We start from the raw sequence: 16,100 nt of genomic DNA on the forward strand, positions 1-16,100 counted from the left end.
ATACCCTTTCCACACTGTACGCAGTATCCCTTTGTACATTCAAGGCTAACTACTCAAAATTATACTCAAAGAGACATTTTAATTTGAGTTAGTTTGATTTCTATTGAAAAATATAATTGTAAATTGCTGAAGTAGAAGTGTATGCCTTGTAAAAGAACACAACTATTAAACCACGGCTGAACAGAAACAGAAAGCAGGCTCATTTTCACATCACAAAGAGAACTGCTAAGTTCTCACTATTGCATTTAAGCTCCAAGCTGCCTTATGACTGCAAAGCTTGTATGCCATGCTACAGAATCAGGATTGTAAAGTTCTTACAGCAAGTGAGCTCCTACAAAGCTAAGCTACATGAGATTCAGGAGAGCAATCAGCAGTACGCTTTTGGGAACAGATGCCTTAAATGAAAACACGCAGCAGAAAGACACTTACCATTGAAAACCTCATTGAATTCCCCAGGAGGAGCATGAATTATGAATTTTGCTGCTATACGCACCTAAAAAACAAAAAATAAGTGGTTTTATAGAGCTGTAATTATTTTTATTCACATTAATCATGAGAAGCCAGATAACTTCAACAACCAGACATGAAAATGCACAATTCCTGTTTCATTGGTTCATTCACACTGCACTGCCCTTTTTCAGAAACACAGAAGATGGATTTCCAGCTCAACAGGACAGAGATGGCTACAAGTGACAGAACCAGGAGACAGAAGTTAAAAAAAACCAAAACACAACAACCCACAAAACAAAACAACACAACTCCCCAGCCCAAAGAAAAACACCTGAGAACCATAACTTTTTTGCACTCAAAACACAGCAGAGGTCAGCACTTCCACTCAAAGTACGCACGCCTGCCCTGGCTTTTTCTCTACCTGTACTTGCACAAGCACTTACCCAACTGCACAGTGAGCAAAATCAGAAAGGTAATCTTTCTTTTTTGCAGACCAGCCCCCCGAGCTGGCTTACTGCACTGCACAGCTGCAGACATGTGCTTGCCAAAGGAACACAAAGCTGCTTTCTTCACTATGGAACAACCAACCTGAAGATGTCTGAAATACTACCTTACCTTACCAGTGTCCCTCTGCTGACTCCCTTTCATTCTTGTTTTCCCCTTTAAGCTCTTAAGAACACTCAGAACAAATAAACAAAAGGTGGATTCCCAACTTGGCAAGAGTTCCTACTCTTTCTAATTTACAACTATCCAAGTTGAGGACGCATTCAAGGCTGTCTTTCATCTTTGTCATGATATTGCTATTCAAACCTAACGATTTGAACAGTATTTCCCATTTCTAACACCTTCAATTACAGTTCTGTGGAATAAAGATCTAGGAGATGCAGCTTCTGCACTGTTTTGGTCTTTCTGTTTGAAATAAAGAAGTCTGTGAAGCACGTACTTTAGTGACAAATACCTAAACAACCACAAAACACTTTACACTTAGACATTTACGGGTAAACGAAACTGAAGAAGTAACTGTCTGAGCCTTCATGAGCTCCTGAATCAACCTGTAAGAATCTATTATTGTCCAGGTTGATAATAAACCCAGTGCTCAGCCAGGTTCCAGTCACCTTCATGAGAGGTGATTCAAGCTCTGAGTGCCCTGACAAAGCACATGGCTGCTGCATCATCAGCTGAGTTCAAACTCAAGCAGACCCCAAACCACTTGCCAAGCAGCTTCCTGCTCAGTGCAAGTCAGAGCTGCTAATGGAAATGCTAATGGCTGTCCAGGGAGGCTGCAGAGTCTCCTTCTCTGGAGATGTTCAAGACCTGCCTGGACACCTACTTGTGCGACCTGCTGTAGGGAACCCGCTTTGGCGGGGGGGGTTGGACTCGATGGTCTCTGGAGGTCCCTTCCAACCCCTATGATTCTGTAAAATGAGAAGGCTGCCAGGTCTCAGCTGCCTCAATTGAATGCTGTGTTTTGGATTGCTGACAGCCTTTATCTGCTGCTTCAAATGCATACGTCAGAACTCCTCTTTGCACGTAAACGCATATTTTGCATTATACTGAGGTAAGTGCCACAGGGCTTACTCTTTCATCAAAAGAGAAACAGCAGCTAGGTGGGAGTGCCTTGTTTTATGGCAGCTTATTAAAGCACTCACCCAGATAAACCCAACTGCCTTCTTTGACACAAAGGAATTTAATCTCATTCGCATAAGCCAGAGATCACCCCAGCCAGCAGACTGGGCGCTTCTCCCCAGTGAAGGCACGCTGCTCCACTGCCCTGCAGGAGCAGGGGCACCCCGTACTGTGTGCAGTTCAATGCTCAGACCAAACCAACACAGAGCACAGACACCAGCTAAGGAACTGCCTTAATGGGCTGCTCCAGATGGAGAAGGGCAAGGTGAGCTCTGGGCTCTTCTGCCAGGGCACTTGAATCAAGTGACCAATTACCAGAGCCTGGGATTAGGCTGGACTTTGGGCTCACACCGAGGAGCAGCTATGGAGGCGTGCTGGATGAGGGGGCAGTTTGCAGGCTCTGACTCGACTCCAGAACACAGACAGGCCTGCTCATCCTGGGCATGGCTGGGCCAGCTCTGGGCATGCTCAGAGGCAAGATCTCCAGAGAGCCTGAGCTCTGAAACATACGGTGCAGTCAGGGGCAAGATAAAGGAAAACTCAGATGCTCGAACTGCACTTGAAATAACCATGTGGTTTGAACTGCAAATATGTGCAATGTCATATAGGAAATCTGCACTGCAACCCAAGTAATACCTTGTTTTCAGCTGTTCTGGTAATGCTACATTGATTTTGCTTTTTTTTTTTTTTTTTTTCTTTTTTTTGCTAGCAATACAAACTGCTTTTCTTCTTATTGTCAGATTTGCTGTAGTATGAATAATATCTATCCAGAAGAAATCAATAGTAACACATGTTTCCTCGGGACAGACTAAGCAAGATATTGCTTTCAGTGAACACTGAGTAGCAAATTAAATTCCTCAGTACGACTTTCTTCAGTGCAGCAATTCATCATAGACACCACTTTCTAAATAATCACCAATGTGCAAATCAAGACATGTAAGGTACACTCATAACTGCAGAAACCAGAAAGCTGCTGTCTATCAGTCAGCTGCTCTGTATTTTGCTAACCTACCTATGCGAACGGAGCCCTATTACAGCTAACCCAGCTCTTTTTCAGTAGTTCAACCAAATTAACTTATTATCAATACTTATCCAGCATTCTTATCTGATACACAAGACTGAAGATCACTTAGGGATTCTCTATTGCCAGAGAGTCCTTCCCAAAAGACACGCTGAAGGCACACTTTGTGCTCCAAAGCCAGACTAACACTAAAGGAGAAATAAATGTGCTCCCAACGTGCCTCACCGAGCTCAACATCTCCCCCTTTTGGCAACAAGAAACCAGTGGCTCAGGTACCACCCCAGAAAGCACGAGTTACAACACTGGAGCAGACAACTGAAAAGTGGTGGTTTAGTTAATTATTTAGACAAATAATAAAAGAAAAAAAGGATAGAGATACAGCAAAAGTACATTACTTGTAACACACAGCAATAAGCTAAGAAACATCAAGTGCAACGCAGTACAGATAGGAAATTAGGGCTTTCATTAAAGCGTAGAGGGATGCATGACAGTTGTGAACAATGCCAGTCATTTGAGACACCGAGACTCTTAAAACTTGATCAGAACTGATTTCACAATCAGAACACAAGGAACACAGCACTTTAAAGTCTAAGGGACAAACGCTTTTCATTCAAGAGAAACGCAGGCTGGCACAAAGTACGAGCACTTCATATGAACAGCAGCGAGAAGCAAAAATCCAGGTTATAACCGAGCATTCCTTCAAAATCTCAAATAGCCAGAACTGAGAAAATACATTATATGTCTCAACTTGTTACTCTAGTTTTTCCCAAACTATCATCTAAAACACCACAGCAGTGTTTTCCTGCTGTAGTTTCCAAGATTAGATTTACAGTCACTGTTTTAGTTAGAAGTCTTCCAAACAGCTTACAAGAAATTGCAAACTTCAGAAGTTCTAATGATCAGTGCTTCACAAAAAAAACCAAAAACTCTTGTGGGCAGCTTTTACTATCATTCTTTGCATTTAAGTGCACATTTATTGTATTTAATTAACTGAATGCAGAAAACCAATCTAAATACATCTTCCTAAAGGCTTCTGCAACTTGCTTGCAGCTTTGAGGATTAATTTGGACAAGCAACAGACACATCATAAGGGAACACAACTTCTTCAGCACTAAGAAGAGAAGCACCCCCTGCTGCAGATGCTCTATTTTCACTTGTAGATCAGAATTCACAGTGCGGACTGAAATGCAGTCTGTGATCAGTAAGTAAGAGTCAGCAAGACTGAATCACTCAGTGTAAGTGAAACCAAATACTGCCCAGCATATCAGTTAAAAGCTTGATTCCTATGTAGAAAATGATTGCAGCTAAGGTAAAAATTCAGACTGATGAGATGAAAGAAGGAGAAAAGGAAAGCTTTGTTGTATGCAATGAGTGTGGCTATCAGACTTTACTTCGTCTTGTTAGAGATTGAAGCAGTTGTTATACAAACAAGCACCTAGATTCGGGCATGTCAGTATTTGCTGTTTGTTCAGATTACACAAGGACAAAGCAGTCACTTACTGAACAGTGTTTTGCTTTCATCCTTTTGCCTTTGTTTCCAATCTCTCCCAAGGCACACCATCACTCAGGTACACACACAGATCCTCCTTCTTCACCTTTTCCAGACTGAGCCACCATGAATTTTGCTTGAATTTAAGGTCACATGCAGTGACTTAAAATGCCCCCAAACCGCTCTTCCTGTTTCTGACAAATCGGAAGCTGACATTGGTTGAAAAAGCCCAACCTTCTGTGCTGCATGTGCCTATATATGGCCATGAACACACGCTCAGACACGCAGGGCTCTCACAACGCCGTGCCACAGCGTCAGCTCTGCTGTGAGATACGCTCATTCCCAGCCACCGGCCAGGGTACACCTGACAAGAAGAAAGGCATTACAACCTTAGTCAGCTTTTCTTTTTTTTTTCCCCCTTTATCTTTTCCTCTTTAACTTATCTGAATTACAGTTGTACTTGTCAGGCAGCCTGACAGTTCCTTCAGTGAACAGCCACACTGCAGAGGAAGAACACACCAGTAAGCAATATGCTGTGAAACCGCATGCTTTGCCATTATTCCTTCCTGCACATCACTTACTGCAAGTTCAGCTGCAGATTCACTGCAGCAGGGAGACCCGCCCTTCCTCTGCTCTCATAACAGGTTAAAGTTTACTGCTCGAGACCAGTAACAATGAAACTGTGAGTACATATAAAAAACCCTTTTAAACTAAAATCTTTTAAAAAACAAGCAAAATAAAAACAAACAAACAAAAAAAAAAAACCCAAAAAAAACCCAAAAACAATGGAGTGGGAGAAAAAAACCTTGGTAATCCAATCCCACCCTATAGAGCCATGACAACTTTGTTGCTGATCACAGGAAAAGAGTTTGCTTGAGCAGTTGCCTTTATCAGCAATTACAGCAATTATTGTACAATGAATAAGGCACCACGCATCGTGCATTTTATGTTCCTGAGAGAGCCTTCACTTCCCTGTAAAACCAAATCTCATACTCACAGGTGAATCTACGTTTGGCAAAACAAGCAGGTGAGACGCCCTATTTAGTAGAAGGGAGCTCTTTGTTCCTTCTCTAGGAGCAGTAACGGGCCCCAAGAGTCTGGTGCCCACTGCCATGCCTTCTGGCACGGTTCTCGCTGGCTCAGGAAGCCTTTCTGCAGACAACTGAGCAAATGGCTTAGTCCTGACCCACTGAGCTCTATCTACAGGCAGCTAGGGGGGCTTCTCACAGCTAGCCCATAGCTGCAGGAAGGCTGACACTGTTAAGATTTCCAAGTAGGTGAAGAAATTTCAATCCTCTGAAAAACCTGTCATTCACAGACAAAACCATGCAAGTCAGTCGGAGATCAGCACTACTGACAGTGGGACTGAGCAGAAGACTTAGCCAGCTTTATCAAGTTCTGAGTTTGATTCAAACTCATGTTTTGAGTTCATCCAAGGCAGTTTTTCTCATGATACTCCTTCACTGCTCAATGAACAACTAAAGTGCTCTGGTATCTGGTACCAAGTAAAATTCACTTTGCACTGATGCATGTAGAATATCATGGAACACAGCCCAAGGGTCAATCAGCTACCTTAGAAATCACTTACAAGATACAATGGCTGATGAGCTGTCAGTATTGCAAACATCAGAAGAGTTCAGAGATTGTGAATCCTTCAATGCTTAAAACAACTACAAAAAAAAGCAACTGGCTTTCTTTAGAAAGGTACATACTTGGAACTCACTAGCTTCAGTTAATTAAATACCAGGGTTGGATACTCCTCAGAATGTTCCACCAGCAATTATGATACATCTTTTAAAATAAAAATGATCTGGGGGTGTTTTGCAAATGGCATAAACTGATCTGCTGTGCTGCTGCCACCAAAATAAATAATCTCCATCCCCTCTCACCTGGGTGCCCCACGAACCCAATCTACAAACTCCTTTGTATCAGCACTGCTTGTCTACTTACGTGAGCATACAGAGAAGCAAACTGATGAAGCAAAAAATGGCTGTAGAAGGTGGCAAGAACACAGCAATCAATTCCTTCACTGTAAGAATTTCACAGAACTGCTGCTTCTTGCTGCCAGCAGATTGGTGAGATGAATAAGCCTTCAAAGGGGCAGACAAGCTCTGAGAACATGCATGAGAAACGGATTACCCCGAGTGGGCAGCAAACCATCTCCTCAGCATCTCAAGAAAACAAATTCACATTTGTGGATATGATTCCAAATAGCAAAGAAGCATTCTGGTATGTGCAGCATCTCACAGAGACACGGAGCAAAGGCTTCACTGCCTTTGGTGGCAGGGAGGGGATGAATATGAAAATGACGTTTGCAACTGCTTTGCTTCCAACCTCAACTGAAAAAATGCACTATGGCATTCAGTGCACTTCTGGGAGAGCTGAGAAAGAGAACAGCAAAAACGTGGCTCTGTGGCACAGGAAAGGAGGGGCACATTCCATATCAGCGGCTTTAAATGAACAGACATTTCCTTCATATTGATGCCTGAAGCTGCATTAAATCTGTAGAACAAATATTTTCCTCAATCCATTTAGCAAGTATTCTGTAAACTGAAACAATAAAGAGAAAAGGAACAGATCCTTGTATCAATCTAAGTCAGCCCCTGGGGACAAAAACGCCGTATCATATTGAATTGGATAAACCCTTTCACTTAAAAATGGAATTGTTAAAAATAATACACAAGTATTTAATAGCATGTAACACCACCAGCTCTTAATAGCAGTGAAAAAAGTAAATCCTAGTCAAAATGAGACAATGAGGTACTTCAGATAGCAGTCAGCAGTAGCCAGTTCAGGCAATAGCCCTGTCTGAAGTACTGACTCAGATGATGAAATTTATTTTCACAAAAAATAACCATCTTGAAAAGTGTTGATTGCTTTCACTCTGTAACGTCACCCACTTCCTATACACTAATTCAGAAACATTAGAACAGTACTGAATTTAGCAAAACACGTTTTGTTTGTAAACCTTAAACCATCAACATCAATCTGAAACTTCAGCTATCACCATCAGTTACTAAAATCTGTGAACAAAATAAAGTACTGCTAATTAAACTATAGGGAATTGAATGTATCTTTTTTTGCCTGCATCTGTATTTCTCTGAAAGCCTGCGCCTTGCCAGCAGTGAGCTAGAGAACAAACAGGCCAGGAAAACAACACACATACAAAGGAGATTCCAGAACCATGGCACCACATGTCCCAAACTTGTAGTGCAGAACATTATTCCTGCAGTGGTTTTACTCCAATTTATCTTTTCTGTAGTCCTTTTTCCAGGTATGCGCTTGAAAGCTCACACATACGAGCAACCAGGAAATTACCAAAACAGCTGAAAAAATTGAGAACATTGCAAGTTCAGAATTTATACAAAATCCAGCTTTTTATTCATGCATCGTGCTTCTAACAGCTCTTTAATCTCTGAGGACAACAGCAAATTGAAAAACAGAGGTGTGTCCAATAAATTTGCATCTAGTCCTGCTCTCAGGAAACTACATCTGTGTTCTAAAGCACTCAACATGCTTCAAAACATCACCAAAACTTATTCTTTGGTATTGCACACTTCAACATAGTATTAAACCTGAACATTTTTAACCAATCCAGCACGCAAAATACCACGTTGGGCAGCCAGCTAGGAGCTAGCCCAACCCCCCTATGATTTGACAAAGGATCTGATGTAGATTTACAGCTAGCTCTTACCCAGCAACCACTAGAAGGCAAGCAGCAAGGTATTTTTCTGATGCTTATTTAATATCTATCTGATCCATAAAAATCTCATCATTTCCTTGCAAGAGTCATTCCTAGAGAATCAAAACAGCCGTGAAATCTTACACTTATTGTAAAGCAAAGCTCTTAACTTTTGTTTGAGAAGTTAAAAGCATACAGCATGGCTAACCAAACCTACACAAAAGACTTGGTAGTGCCACCTCCCCAAAGCAGAACCACGCCATTCTGCCAGCCCAATGCAAGCACTCCTCAGTTCCAGCAACCAGGCCTCTCTTTCTCAGCAGCTGCTGCATAGCAGCATCCATCACAACATGACAAATCCTCCATTTACATGTGCAGAATACTCATCCACTGTAAAACCTTTCTGAAGTGAGCCTTCCTATTAGTTCAAGCTCATCATTGAACATTAATTATTCCAAGGATACCAAGCCTGGATTCAAGAGCAGCGGGGAGTAAAAAGGAAGAAGCGCAGAGCTTGCTCTGCGAGAAACACCTACTCCCAGACTGAGATGCACCTTGCCCATACCCAAATCCACCCCTGCCACTACAGTGCCTTAAAATTATCTCTCAAAGTTAATCTGCAGTTCTGAAGTTTTAACATTCGGTCAAATTAAGAAGCAAGTTATGAAGAGCCTTGCATTCTGGAAGCTGATTACTCAGCAATGGAAACAGCAACTCCATGCTCTTAAAAATCTGCTTTCATTTCTGCTTATGCTGTTCCAACTTTTTAAAACCTCATTTTCAGAAACTAAAATTCAGTTTAATACAGTTCTGTCTGAGAAAAATATGATTTGCCATATACTGTGGTTAGAATTTTTATACCATTCCTCTTTGGTTTGCAGAAATGAAATCAAACAAGGATGATATTTCACAGCAGAACTGTAGGTTGATGACTGCTATTGAGCAATAGAAAGCTTCATCTACCACATCATAGATCATTCATTCTCTCCCATTTCAAGTACTGATAGATCAGCCAGTAACTTGTTCTACTACTTTTCTCTATTTTGGAGTTATTTTCTTTTTAACCTCATAAATGTAACTGGTGAGGTTCCCTGGGTAGCAAGCTTCCACAAGAGCTGTGTGAGCACAGAAGCAGAAGCCAGGCTTCTGATGGTGCACCCCTCATACATATGCAGTCCACAATGCGGTCAGAACGCATGGAAGCATCCAGTCTCCTCAAACTGGTCATAACAAAAGAAAATATGAATTGCAGTTTTAGAAATCACTTTGATTTAGAATAACAGCTTTCATTTGTATGCATCTTCAAGTCTCAGATGTTGGTTGTTTTGTTGTGTTTTTAACTTGTCCAGAATGCGGGCAAGTTTGCTTTGCATCATGCCTCTTTACAGAGACACGTAGTGAAAATAAACAATAAGGATCAGACAGGCTGCCACATGAGAAACTGTCACTGAACAGTTTCTGAGTGTGAATGCTGTCAGACACTGGAACAGGTCACCCACAGACTGTGCAGCCTCCATCCTCAACGGTACCCAAATGCGAAAGGGCAAGTTCCTGAGCAACATGATCTGAGCTGGCCTGCTTGGACAACGCAGCATTTGGGATACCTCCAGGAGTTTCTTCCAGCTTGCCACTCCACAAATAAACTATTATTTGCAGTTATACATACAGTAAGTGATCAATTTTTCAACATTTTCATACAGACAAAACGATTACAGTTTTGATTCTGTCCTTTGATCTCAAAGTAGCGATGCATTTTTGAAAATCTTCTTGTAAGTCACACTAACACATTTCCCTACCTCAGCTATGGACATAAAAAAGCCTTGGGAAGGCTGCCACGTTCAGAATTACACAGCAGTCTGAGATGCACTCTCAACTTCCTCATTCTTATTAAAGAATTGTCACAAAGTCTTATCAAATGGTAACCATTAAGTTGAACCTTACATCTATAGGAAAGCAACCCCCTCTACAAAGCATCTGTTCTGTTTCACTCATGGAAAAATATTAACTTTGACAATGAGACTGTTTCCACAATGTGATAACTTAAACATACACTAACTTAAACACACACTAAACTAAACAAACACTAACACAGTCACTGTTCGCATGTTTTTCACATTCAATTATTAGAAGATTCTCAGCCACAGGAACACGCTACAGCATTCCTAGTTCCTTTCAGAGCTTCAAGAACAGGAGGGAGGGCTCACAAGGTTCCCCTGCAAGACAGATTAGCAAAGCTACATCTTTAATATACTATAAAGTATACATTTATGAACTACAAAGAAAGAACATTAGAATATCTGCAAAACATCCCTTTCAGTTACGTATTATTGTGCAATCATATCCATAGCTGACTATTAAAATCTTGCTTCTACTCCAAAATGTTCTGATCCTCATTTCCTACAGTCTCCAAGTCTCATTTGGGGTAGTTCCAAAAGTTAAGATTTCAGACCCTCCCAAAACAAATGATTTAGAGCACAAATTGACTTACTAAACATCAGCATTTAAAAATCAGATTATTTTTAAAAGAATAACTATCTTTAAAAAAAGCCTACTGATGCTTCTGAGCTGGTGGGTTGGTTTGCCCCTGCACAGGGAGCTCTGCTGCCGACATACAGAGCCTTGACACAAGACAATGCATTTTACTGGTTTAGACTTTTCATCTCAAAGCATTTACTAGAGAAAAGAGTTTTCCTTAACTACTATGAATTTCACTGCAGAGTTTTGCTAGCATATTTATACTTAGCTGTGCAGCTTTTCACACCTAGTTCAAAAAGCTGTCAAGTTACCTAATGCACCAGGAAATATGCGGTAGCAAAGCAGGTTCATTTTCACAAATGGGACCATTTCCCCATCAGAAGGGAAGTTTTGTTTTACCTCCAGCCAGTTGGCCGACTGCTAAACTCCACCTTACTCAATATGCCTCCCTGAACAAGTAGAACTACACTGAGGCAAAACCTTACTGAAAGAGGCGGGGTTCCTTTCTGATCCCATGTTTGAAAACACACTCACTTCCATGCTCAGCATTTCAAAGAATGTGAGCTATTTTTGCATTAAAAAACATCGTGATGTTCTCTATCTTCCCATCAACGCTCTCCTCTTTCTTCACTGAAGACATCTCTGTTTTCTCAGGCTACCTCCACATCAACGGCTATTTAACTCCTGTGCTTTGTAGCGAGGGGGGGGGGTTTACATTGCAATAAGAAAAAAAAAAAAAACAAAAAACCCTACAGCAAACACATCCTGATGAGTCACCAAAAGGCACTGACTACAGAACATCCTTCGGATTCAAACAGTTGCAGCCCTATTTTGTGTGTGCTATTTATTAATAAGTATTTACATTAACAAATACATCTTCTACAATGAAAATAATCCCTTCTGTTAAGCACTGCTTGCATTCATGTAAATAAATTGCAGTTTGTATATACACATTAATAAGCTCATAGAAAAAAACCAAAACGTTCTTATATATGCTTATCAGCTTGACATAGCCAGAGGTAGAGCAATTTGTACAGGAACTGAAACATAAATACACTGCATAAAATGGTTACTGAGCTTAAAAAAACCCTACTTCAAATATCTTGGATAAAGAAATAGATTTTTTTATTCAAGACTTAATCAGAGGACAAATTACTTCTGAAGTGAAGGAAAGTGATGATTTTCCACTGCTGTCTCTCTTAAAAGTTCTGGACTTCAATATTTCCACTTCTCACATCTAATTTTTATTTACAGACTGAAACATAAACATAATATTTTCTTTTCCACCTAACTGGAACATTCTTTACTTTCAGAGACCTACAGAACACCACAAACCACTGTGTCTCAAAGAAGCTGTCTTCAGTACTGGACAGCCCCTGGTGATCCATGGGATGGAACAGCTCCCCTTTGAGGACAGGCTGAGAGCTGGGGCTGTTCAGCCTGGAGTAGAGAAGGCTCTTGGAGACCTGAGAGCCGCCTTCCTGTGTCTGAAAAGGGGCTTTAATAAAAAAAAGAGACAGACTCTGTAGCAGGGTCTGTTGCAACAAAACAACAAATACTTTCAAGCATAAAAATGTGAGATTTGGACGCGATATAAGAACAGTTTTTTATGATGAGGGTGGTGACGCACTGCAACAGCTGCCCAGAGAGCTGCTGTGTGCCCTGCCCCTGGAGACACTCAAGGCCAGGCTGGACGGGGCTCTGAGCAACCTGATCTAGCTGTGGTCCCTGTTCATTGCAGGGGACGTTGGACTAGATGGCCTTTAAAGGTCCCTTCCAACTCAATCCTATGATACACCATCCTGAACAGGGAAACGACGTTTTCTCGCAATTGGCCTTCTCCTTCCTTGGTTTTAGAGCTCCCTTACCTGAACTAAGCACTTCTTTCTGCCTTTGCAGCACTTACAGTTCCTGCCTGCACACAGAGCAAGACACAAACCAAGCACAGTTCAATAACTTGTAGCTACAGTGGGAGATTAAGTGATACCACATCTCTATCAAAACTTCCCATAGCATCACCAACTGTCTGTCAGCCCTTGAAGCCCTTTGTTTCATATAAAGGGAGAAAGTTACACAAAGAAGCAATATGATTATTCCCTGTGAAAATGAATGTTCGTACGCGTGGCATTCCTTCTGGATTTACATTACAGTCCCTGTTAGATGAGGGAGAAGTGCTTTCCACGTGCTACCCAGCAGCATTATTTCAGCTCACTAAAACTCAATGCTTAAGAAAAATCTTGTCTAGCTTCGTAAATGTTAGCTTAAAAAAAAATCTGTATCATTCACAGAAAGTGTTAGTTGAGACATCAGGAATGAATTAAACTGAAGAAGTAAAGTCCAAGATATATATGTATACAAAGTATTTGCACATCGAAATTTCATTCCTTATACAGTATTCATTTAGTGGCTCAGTAGAAGGCAAATCTATTCACTTCATTTTGCAGTAACTCAGATCCCCCAAATGCTTTAAACTGAATATATCTTCTACTTAGAAAACTCAGAGTGCACAAACTTATCAGTTTAATATCACCAGAAAATGATTATAGTTTTTAAGCAGTATACATTTTTGTTGTAAAATGACAGCACAACTTAAATATATCAGTGCTTTCAAAAGCATTGCTAAAAGGCTACCTAAAATAAGTTACATGTCAGAGTCAAATATAAGTCCGTAAACAGCTTCTCCAAACACTAGTGAGAGCCACTGAACACAGTGAATGCTTATTTCAGCATGGAGATATATATAACACTGGTAAACCTTCTAAGAGGTTCAGATTCATGAAAACATGCCTCTTCCGTGAAAAATTAAAATCTGGAAGTAACACAAGATCTGCATGGATATTTATTTGCTTTTCCATGAGCTTGCAGCATTATTCATCTTTGTTTTATTGCCAATAAATATACAGTCAGGCTTGGAAAACTCCAATCATGTAGAACGATCAATTTTATAAAGGACTGAAATGGATAGAGGAATCCATTTAAATTTGCAATGGAAAAATGCTGACTTTATTCAATTACAAGAAGACAGGAGGAGCCTCTGGAAAGTCTGTGCCAATTTGGAGAAAAAAAACTGCAATTAAAAGACAAAAGAGAGTTCAGAACTTAATTTCATCAGTCACTCGAGCACAGGCAGTGCTTCTCAGCTCACACAGAGGTAAGAAGAAAGCATCACTGTACCTTACGTTATTTGACAGGACAAGAGGCAATAAGAACAAACTGAAACAGGAAGTTCTGTTTGGCACAAGGAAGTTAGCACTTCTGCTCTTTATGGCCGAGTGCTGGCATAGGTTACTCCTCCTTTGGGATCTTCAGAAGCAGCCTAGATGCAATCATGGGTAACCTGCTCAGGCCAGGTGAACCCTGAGGTTCCTGCTAAGTTTAGCCATCCTCCAGCCCTGTGATCTTAACTTGCAGACTCAGCATGTTCAGGCATATACTCTATCAAGCGGATTAAAGTTACTTGTACATTCTAGAAAGAATACAGTCACAGACTGCCACATATAACACATGTGCATGTGAACCAGATAGAGGACCAATCTCAAAACCTGTGGCTGGGAATAGAAATTAGAGATATATGCACTCAACATCCTGGCCCACCAACGCCTCTCCAGCTCTGAAACACAGCCCTGTCAACCTACAAAAGTACAGAGAATCTATCTTACTTTGGACATCTATCTTCTAACTTCAGAGAAGTTTAAAGCATTTCTTTTTTCTGATGTGTCCAACACTTAAGTCACCTCAAAGTTTCTGCTGCCACAACAGTCCGTGTTTTTTTAGGATAGAAATGCATAAAACTGTGCACTATGTGAAGATGTGCGCCATGCACACAAAGCATCGCAGCCCGGCGCTGAGCAGGCAGCTGCCATGAAGCTGGTTCTGAAGGGAAGGCACAAATTGCTGGTAACGGAGCTCTTGTAACACACGCTGCTCCTTCAGAAATGTCCTATGAAAATCTGCTTGAAGCCGGAGGAGTTCCCACGGCCACAAGCAGAGGCCACACACACACGCACTCCCAGCCAGCACGGACCCTCTGATCCCCGACCTCAGCCTCCCTCCGTTGCCGCCGCCTAATAAGAAACGAGAAAGCCTTCCTCGCCCCACACCCTTCCTCCCTGAGGGCACCCCGGCTCGGGGGCCAGGCCGAGGTACGGCCCCATCCCTGGGGAGAAAAGGAGGCCCGGGAAAGGGGAAGCGGAGATGGAGGAAGGGCCGGAGGAGCCTTTTCTACCCCCGGCTCGCCGCCAAGCGTCCCCCGACCGCCGCCGCCCTCAGCGCACACGGGATCCCGCCTCGCCGGGCCCCGCTCTCCCGTCCGCCTCGCACCCTACAAGGAGCGGCGGGAGCTGCCCCGGGCCGGCCCTGCCCCCCCTCCCGCCCGCGGACCCTCCTCCAGCCCTCGGCTGACGGGCCGGGACGCTGGGGCGGCCCCGAACGGCGACGGTCCCGCGGCCCGTCGACTCAGAAGGCCGGGGAAGAGCGGGATTCGGCGGCGGGGAGCGGCGTCCCCGTGCCGCCCATCCCTACCTTCTCTTCATCTGAGAGCTGCTCCTCCAGGTCCGCCATCTTGCCGTCCGGCGCCCCGCGGCTCCGCCCTCGCATGCAGGAAGGGCGCCCCCGCCCCTACGGCTGCGGCGCGTCTGCGCATGTGCGCTGCTGAGGCGGGAGCCGGCTGCGGGAAGGGCGGGCGGTGGGCGGTAGGCGGCGGACGCCTGGAGCTGACGGAGAATGCAGGGGAGTTATGGCGCTTGGGTTTGGGGGCTGCTATTGCGTTTGGGGACCACGAAATTTAGTGTCTTCATCTACCAGGAGCCCAGGGGATGGTAGAAGAACTGGCGCTGGCTGAGAGCGCTCCTCATCTCCTGTCAGGCGCTGCTCAGGAGCTGGTTCCCTCCAGCGCCCTCCTGGCGGGACTGTCTGAGCTCCGGGCTCAGAGAGACGGAAGGAAGCCCTGAGGAAGCTGAAATGCTGTGGTGAAAAAGGAAGCCGAAGGCTGAGAAGAGTCAGATGATATTTCTGAGATACCCTTCCTGTTTCTCAGTGACAACTAGAGAAAACATGGGAAATGAGGGAGTTAGCCAGCCAAGTTCTGCTGCTTGGGTTGTGTGGAATACTGGGATAAAGGCTGAATAAAACGACTGTAAGCACCATCTCATTAATAGGGATGCCAGTTTCCTGTGTGGTACAATAGCACATGCACATGAAATAACACGAAAATCCTCATTCCGCATTCTGAAAAATGACAACCCTTCAGCGCTATGATGTGAATCCAAACATTACATTATTTTTATTGGGTACACCTTTCGGTTGTATTAGTACCAAGAAACCAAAACGACAATTTGGAGCTTGAGAAAGATCACACG

General features: G+C 42.9%; 1 protein-coding gene across 2 annotated transcripts in view; it reads right to left on the reverse strand.

Annotated features, from left to right (window-relative positions):
• Positions 1 to 15,345, reverse strand: part of CAPZA2 (capping actin protein of muscle Z-line subunit alpha 2) — a 28,377-nt gene extending 13,032 nt beyond the window's left edge. The window contains exons 1-2 of one of the 2 annotated variants that reach the window (XM_042815932.1): positions 15,265 to 15,345; positions 430 to 493 (exon numbers count right to left, since the gene is read on the reverse strand). In XM_042815932.1, the coding sequence (XP_042671866.1) occupies positions 430 to 493; positions 15,265 to 15,339 (139 nt within the window). In that variant the 5' untranslated portion in view covers positions 15,340 to 15,345. Of the gene's footprint in view, positions 1 to 429; positions 494 to 4,597; positions 4,700 to 15,264 lie in introns of those variants that run through there. The other variant, XM_042815933.1, reaches the window with a different exon arrangement.
• Between the last annotated feature and the right edge of the window lie 755 nt (positions 15,346 to 16,100).

Source organism: Centrocercus urophasianus, unplaced genomic scaffold (assembly GCF_019232065.1).
Source record: "Centrocercus urophasianus isolate 14NV4802_14NV808 unplaced genomic scaffold, USGS_Curo_1.0 seq_15, whole genome shotgun sequence".
NCBI classification, from domain to species: Eukaryota; Metazoa; Chordata; class Aves; order Galliformes; family Phasianidae; genus Centrocercus; species Centrocercus urophasianus.